We start from the raw sequence: 7,500 nt of genomic DNA on the forward strand, positions 1-7,500 counted from the left end.
ATGGAATATTTTCTTTATTGTGAAGTTTATGAAAAAAAATATACTTAGTTTTATTTAAATGTAAGGACAGCTTGTTTGCCTTAAACCATTCCGCTAGATTTAAAAATTCCTTGGTTACTATGTTAAATAATAAGCTGACATTTCCATTAGAATAAAATAAATTTGTGTCATCAGCAAATAAAACTGAATTTAAAATGTTTGAAAACTAATGGAAATCATTTACATAAATAAGAAATAAAAGTAAACCAAGTCAGCCTTGGAGACCAGGTAGAGTCAAGTAATCCGTTTTTCCTTCTTCGTGTACTATGTTTTGTTTTCTGTTGCTTAGATAACTTTTGAGCCATTCTAAATATGTGCTTTTAGTTCCATAACTTTCAAGTTTTTCTATAAAAATGCTATGGTCTACTTTATCAAAGGCTTTGCAAAGATCTATAAAACTCCGAGGGTTAACTTACTTTTGTCAAATGCTTTAAATATATCGTGAACAATATTATTAATGGCATGTTCAATTAAATACCCTGGCTAAAATGCAAACTGTTTATTATATAGAATATTATTTATATTTAGAAAAGTTAAAACTCGGTAATACATAATTCGGTCTAAGATTTTAGAGGAACAAGGTAGAATTTAAATTGGTCTGTAATTTTCAGGATTAGAAAAGTCTCCTGATTGAAAATAGGTGTAACCCTCGCAACTTTAAGTTTCTCCCGATAAATACCTAGTTTTAAAGATAGATTTAAAATATGTAAAAAAGGGATTGCTAAGTATTTTATTGATTTTTTAGTTACAATACTACTAATGTTATCATACCCCACACTTTTGTTTAGTTTTAAATGATATACTGCATTATTGAGTTCTTTTTCATTAATTTTATAATTATCCATCTTAGAGGTCTTATTAGGAGTAAAATATGACTCAAAGTTTACTTCAGTAATTTATTTTTTCGACACTACAGTGAAATCTGCACTGTCAAAATATTGATTAAGTGTTTCAGCAATTAAAGATTTATTTGTGTTTTATTTTCAATGTTTAGATTTATAGGAAGACAATTTCTGTCAGTTTGTTTTGTGCCAATTACTTCCCTAATTATGTTTTAATAAAACATAAAAATGATCCAGGTATTTTTTGGATCATTTTGGATGTTTTATTAAATGCTAGGTAGAGTTATACTTTTTTGACTTTTTAATAACCATCTCAAAAACACGTTTATAATGTTTGTAATTAGTTTCATTATTAAAAGTTTTTAAAAAGATGTTGCTTTTTTTTGCCGACTTCATAATTCTAGGCGTTATCCATGGATTTAATAGTTTTATTTTTCACATATTATGTCACTACAGGAAAAGCCGTATTGAAATGTTGTTGTAATTTATCAATAAACTTATCTTATGCCTTATCTGTGTGTTCAATATCAAGGAATTCATCCCAATTTAAATCTGATAAAAGAGTATTAAAGTTTTTCTATAATTGTTGCGCTTTCTTTAGTTACTCTTGTAACTGTGTGTGGGTTTATTAAATGTGGGTTTATGTGTGTGTTTATGTGTGGGTTTATGTGCGTGTTTATGTGTGTGTTTATGTGTGGGTTTATGTTTGGGTTTATGTGTGTGTGGGTTTATTAACTGTGTGTGTGGGTTTATTAAATGTGGTCTGACTTATGTTGTACAGAGTTTTTTCCATCGTGCTGGATCTCGCGATATAAACGTATTTTTTAATAACCCAAGAAATTTATTTGCGATTGATGCGGGTTTATGGACTTGTTTATGTGGCTTAAGATCTTAACTTATTGTGACTTCAAGGTCTATTTCTATCATCGTTGTTGTTAGATCTCTTTTTGCGCCTGATAGTGGATCTAGCATAGTGTATGTCGCTAAATTGTTTGCTCGTCCAATGTGCATCAATTTCGATTTACTAAGATTTAGTTGAATTTGCCAAGTGCAGCACCAATCACTTATCTTCTTGATGTCATTTGGCACGCTTTTGGTGTCAAGCTATTCGTTTCCTGACCGGATTGGTGCTATTAATTTGGTGTCGTCCGCAAAAATTTTGCAGCAAGAGTTAATGTTGTCTGGGAGGTCGTTAATGAAAATGGCAATTATAATTGGTGCTAGCACGGATCTTTGGAAAACACCGCTAAACACTGGTGCCCATCCTGATGTTGTGTCGCCTAGAACAATTTGTTGTCGTTGATTTGTCAAAAATGAGCGAATTCATGCAAGCAGTTGACCTGTTTTTCCATATTCGCTCAGTTTTTTAATAAGGCTAGTATGCTGTACGAAATCAAATGCACGTGAAAATTCGAGAAAAACGATATCTAGTGGTATTTTTTTGAATTTGTTTTGGTTGCTAGGTCCATAGTTTCCAGAAGATTTGTTTTTCATGATTTATTCGGGACAAAACTATGTTGTTCGCTACAAAAAAGGTTGTTTTTTGTGAAGTAGTTGATAAGTTCATTCCTTACTATATTCGCTATATTTTTGCATGGGATCAAAGTCAAGCTGATTGGTCTTTAGTTTCCCGGATCTGTTACGCTTCCTTTTTTAAATATCAGCGTTACGTTTGCGTCTAACCCTGCTGTTGGTATTTCTCCTGAACGCAAATATACATTAAATATGATCCATAGTGATTTGGCGAGTTCGGTGGCGAGTACCTTTAGAACGAATGGGTGAACGCTATTTGCTCCTTGCGATTTGTTTCCATCAATTTGAAGTAATAAACTTTGTACTTTGTCCGCCGTGATGTTTATGTTGTCTATCCTCTTATTTTTTGTATGGTCGATTGCGTTAATTTGTACGTCATATTTTTTACTAAATAGGAACTCGAAATGGTAATTTAATATATATGTCCTTTTTATTGTTTTTTAGTTCACCGATGTCAGGTTTGAAGGCTTGTATTGAAGTAGATATTGTTAATTTCCTGATTATATGTAAAAAGAGTTTTTTCGGATTTTTTTTTCGTCGTCTGCTAAATTTAACTCGTATTTTTTTCTTGCTTTTTTTGATGCTTTTTTATATATCTACTTGCATTGCGGTGTTCCTTTACAAGTTCGGTTTTTTTTCATTTTGAGACTACGTTTTGATTCCACAGCCTTAACTTAAGTTGAGATAATTTTTTTATTTCATTGGTCACCCATGGCGCTCTTTTAGTAGTTAAATTTGTTCTTTTTTTAGGAACGAATTTTTCAAATAGATCAAAGTATAAGTTAAGTAGTTTATCATAGCTTTCATTTGCGGTTGAGTTATCAAGGAAGTTTTTCCATTCGATTTTTTCTAGCTCTTTTGTTATTGATTTGTAGTCGCCTTTGTAGTAATTAAGTTTGTTGCTTGAAAAGGCTAGGTTTTGGGGCAACTAGAAAAGTCCATTTGATTACTAAATGAGCTTGTTTAGTTGTTCCAAGTGGCGAGTCCGATTGTAGATTTTTTATTCGATTTACATCGTCATATATCACATAGTCAAGAGTGGTTTTATATTGTCCATTTGCTTATATGAATGTGGAAAGTTAACAAGTTGAGAGAGGGAACTGTCGTCGAGCATATCAATGAATTTTACAGATGGTTTGTTTTCAGGGCTAGTTACACACACGATACCATTATTAAACCGTTTCACATTTGGGAAGTTAAAATCATCGCAGATGAGTGTTGAGATGAATTGTTTAGTGTCAACAAGTAGCTTTGAGTTATTAATGCTTCTTCTAGTTGCAGTATCAGTTGACAGATCATTTGTATATCTTGAGGTAGACGGTCGTCGATAAAAACACCCTATGAGAATATTTTCATTGTTTATGTTTAACGAACGCCAAATTTGCCCGCAATTTGTGTCTATCAATTCGTTGTAATCAATTTTAACAGATGGTAGGTCTTTGCTTACATAAATTGCGACTCGTCCATGGTAACCCTCTCTATCTTAACGAAACACATTGTAACCGTCCAGATCTGGGACTAATCGGGTTGTGAACCATGTTTCACTTACTAAAAATATGTAGGGGCAGTTGACTAAGACATTTGCTGTGATTTCGTTGAGTTTGTTTGCATTTAGCGATGTTGCATTAGTGTATATACATCTTATCATCGAGTTATTATTGGTTACAAGTTTGTGGTGTCATGTAGCGAACTTAGTTGATGGTGGCATTGTTTTCTTGCTGCCGCGATCAAGATGATGTTTGGTGATGAAATTGCGGAATAAATTGTTCTCGAGTTAGTTGCGGAATAAATTGTTCTCGAGAAATTAGTTCTCGAGTGACTTGTACAACTATGGCTTTATCTTTGTCTGTTATTTTTGTGCCCCATTTTACGATGTCCGCTAGGATGACTGAGTTTGTAAATCTTCTGCTTGTTGGTTCCGCTTGTTACAGGATGGTTATTTCTTTTTGAAGATAAATTTTGTTTTAGAGCTGTAATCGTCTCTTTGTTTATTGTTGCCTGGATTTTCAGAGAGCTGAAATCTCCCCAAAGTTCTAAGACAAGAGCGGTTAGCTGGTTTATCCAGTCCAGCATATCAATTTGAATTTAAGTTTTTTGTCCTTGGAAAGATTTTGATGAAGTTTGATTTGATAGCGGCAGAAAATCTGTGTCTTGACGCAATAATACTAGTGAATTATGGGGTTGCAGTTTTGAAGTTATCTCCTTTGAAGTTGTTAGCAAATGTTATATTATTTATACAATCTCAAATGAAGCGAAATTATATAAAAATTTCAAAAATATGGATTATTTTATTAAAATTTGATTATTTTAGATTTTAGTGAACAGAAATTAACGTTTTTTAACTAAAATCAAAAAATAGGGTATTTAACAAGATTTTTCAATTATAATTGTTTTTATTAATATTTTTTCAAAAAATGATTCATACTTTTGAAACTTTTATATAACTTCGCTTCATTTGAGACCCAGCATGACATACTTTTGAAAAACTTTTTTTTTAATAATATTAGTGACCTATTTAATGTTCGAGGGTCAGTAGCAACCCCTTTAACTATTTTATATTCAAAAACTTTACAAATCCAGCATTTTTTTTATTATACACAACATATTTAGGGGGTGCCAGCAGTCATTTTCAAAAAAAGTTGTTTTTAGAACCACCCTAATATATATATATATATATATATATATATATATATATATATATATATATATATATATATATATATATATCTTATATATATATATATATATATATATATATATATATATATATATATATATATATCGCAACTTTGAACGAAATATTGTAAAATATTTACCATAGTACAATATTATGTTTTGTGTTATTTGTGATTCTGAATGGCTAACTAATGACTTGTATGTATTGAAACCTGTTGGTAGTAATAATAAATGTTAGTTTCGATATCATTTGTTTTGTAGATGTTGAAAATTTGGATCTAATTTGTGTTGAAAAAATTTGTGAACTAACTTGGCAGAAGCAAGTTAGATACGGCTAGCTGTAGCACAAGAAGCACAAGTCGGTACTCAGTGTTCGGTTTTCCAAAGAAACTGAAAAAAAATATGCTCCCGACGTGTGAAGACGTTTTCTGTGCATATTATTTTCACCAGAAACAGCAGTGCCAATCTGTTATTGACTTTGTGAGAACTGTCGCGACTGAATTGATTAGATCTATAAACACAGCTAGCATACCTACGATTGCGTTCGATAGCGTAATGAAAAAGGTGAAACGGCTAATTGACAAAGGAAATGATCCACGAAAATATCCTGATGCAAACCGAACTTCTAAGACATATCAAAAGATATTGTCAAGTTTAGGCAATTTGTTTAACGCTTGTCCATGTAAGTGCGTCAGTGCTGGAATTGCAAATAGAGCAGATTGTAAATTTCCAGTCGACAGAAAGATTCCTCATTTTGAGTGGAATTTCTGGGTTGACCAAAACGCTACCAAATAAATGGTGATTGGAGATATCGATCCAGTGGTGACAGGTAAACTTCAAAAGTCAGAAGAAAGAAAAAGGAAAGCGGCAATGTTACTAGAGAAAACGAAATTGAAAACCGTTGAATGCGATTCTACTTTTTAAGATTTTGATAATGTTAATATGAGAGTTCAGAAAAGAGTTCAGAAAGTCAAGACACTGGTGGGAGCTCCATAGACAATTCAGATATAACAGACGAGGAAACCAGTGATAGTGATGACAGCAGATGTGCATAAAACAGAAATCATTATCTAGAACTGTGTAAAACTATTGATTGCTTCAAAAGTTGCAATCGAGATGCCTGTTTAATTGTGAATTCTGCCTTGAAAGACCTCGTATTTCTTTTTCCTGAAAACGCTATACATCCCAGCAAACTACACCGTCAAAGATCTGCATATCGGAAGAAGTCAATTGTGAGTCATGCAGAGGAAAATCAAGAAATAGTTTGTCTTGGATTTGATGGTAAGATTGATAATACTCTTACACGTGTAGGATCGACTCGACGTAAGTTAAAAAAAGAACATTATGCTTTGGTTGTCGAACATGTTATTCCAGTATCAGGCAGATCTGCGACATCTCAAAAAAAAATTTATTGGTTGTTAGAAGTACTAAATCAGAAACAATCTTAAGAGCGCTCGTTTGCGATGGAACCATTGTTAATGTATGAAAAAGTAATAGCATAATCCGAAAAATTGAACAATATCTACAAAGACCACATCAATGGTTAGTTTGATTCTGCATACAAATGAATTGTCTTTGAGAAAACTGATAGAAGATATGGATGGGAAATCTACTGGTCAAAGAACTTCCAAAGGAAAATTAGCAGGCGTGATGCCACTCGCATGATGTTGAGAGAAGTATCAACGATATATTGGCGGTTTGCGATGAAGTTTACGGACACGATTTACGCCTTAGTGTTATCATTCAAATGAAGATATCGATATATATATATATATATATATATATATATATATATATATATATATATATATATATATATATATATATATATATATATGTATATATATATATGTATATATATATATATATATATATATTTATATATATATATATATATATATATATATATATATATATATAAATTAGTAGAAAATATTGAAAATTTAAGCTAATTTAACTCTCTCTATATATAAATAAACATATATATTAGGGTGGCCCTAAAAACAATTTTTTTGAAAAAAATCTGCTCCCACCCTTTAAATGTGTTCTATATAATACAAAAACACTAGGTTTAAAATTTTGTTGAATAAAAAATATTTTTAGAGGTCCCCCAAAACCCTTTAATATTTAACGGGTCCCTAATATAAAAAAAAAAAAAGTTTCTCGAAAATAGGTCAACCTGGTACTCAAATGAAGCGAAATTATATAAAAATTTCAAAAATAACATTCATTTTGAAATTATAAAGTTATTTTAGGTTTTACTACGTAAAAATCTTGTTTTTTAGCAAAAAATGAAATAAGTGAATTTTTTATGATAATTGTGATAAATAACTTTAAATTTCAAATTTATTTTTCAAAATGAATAATATTTTTGAAATTTTTATATAATTGCGCTTCATTTGAGTACCAG

At 31.1% G+C, this 7,500-nt stretch overlaps 1 protein-coding gene across 1 annotated transcript in view; it reads right to left on the reverse strand.

Annotated features, from left to right (window-relative positions):
• Window positions 1-7,500, reverse strand: part of LOC136079122 (uncharacterized) — a 146,052-nt gene that overhangs the window by 973 nt on the left and 137,579 nt on the right. Inside the window, exons 22-23 of the mRNA XM_065794839.1 lie at window positions 456-522; window positions 1-12 (exon numbers count right to left, since the gene is read on the reverse strand). The exon at window positions 1-12 is cut by the window's left edge and continues 135 nt beyond it. Of these exons, the coding sequence (XP_065650911.1) occupies window positions 1-12; window positions 456-522 (79 nt within the window). The remainder of the gene's footprint in view (window positions 13-455; window positions 523-7,500) is intronic.

The sequence above is a fragment of the Hydra vulgaris genome, chromosome 04 (assembly GCF_038396675.1).
Source record: "Hydra vulgaris chromosome 04, alternate assembly HydraT2T_AEP".
In the NCBI taxonomy this organism is placed as follows: domain Eukaryota; kingdom Metazoa; phylum Cnidaria; class Hydrozoa; order Anthoathecata; family Hydridae; genus Hydra; species Hydra vulgaris.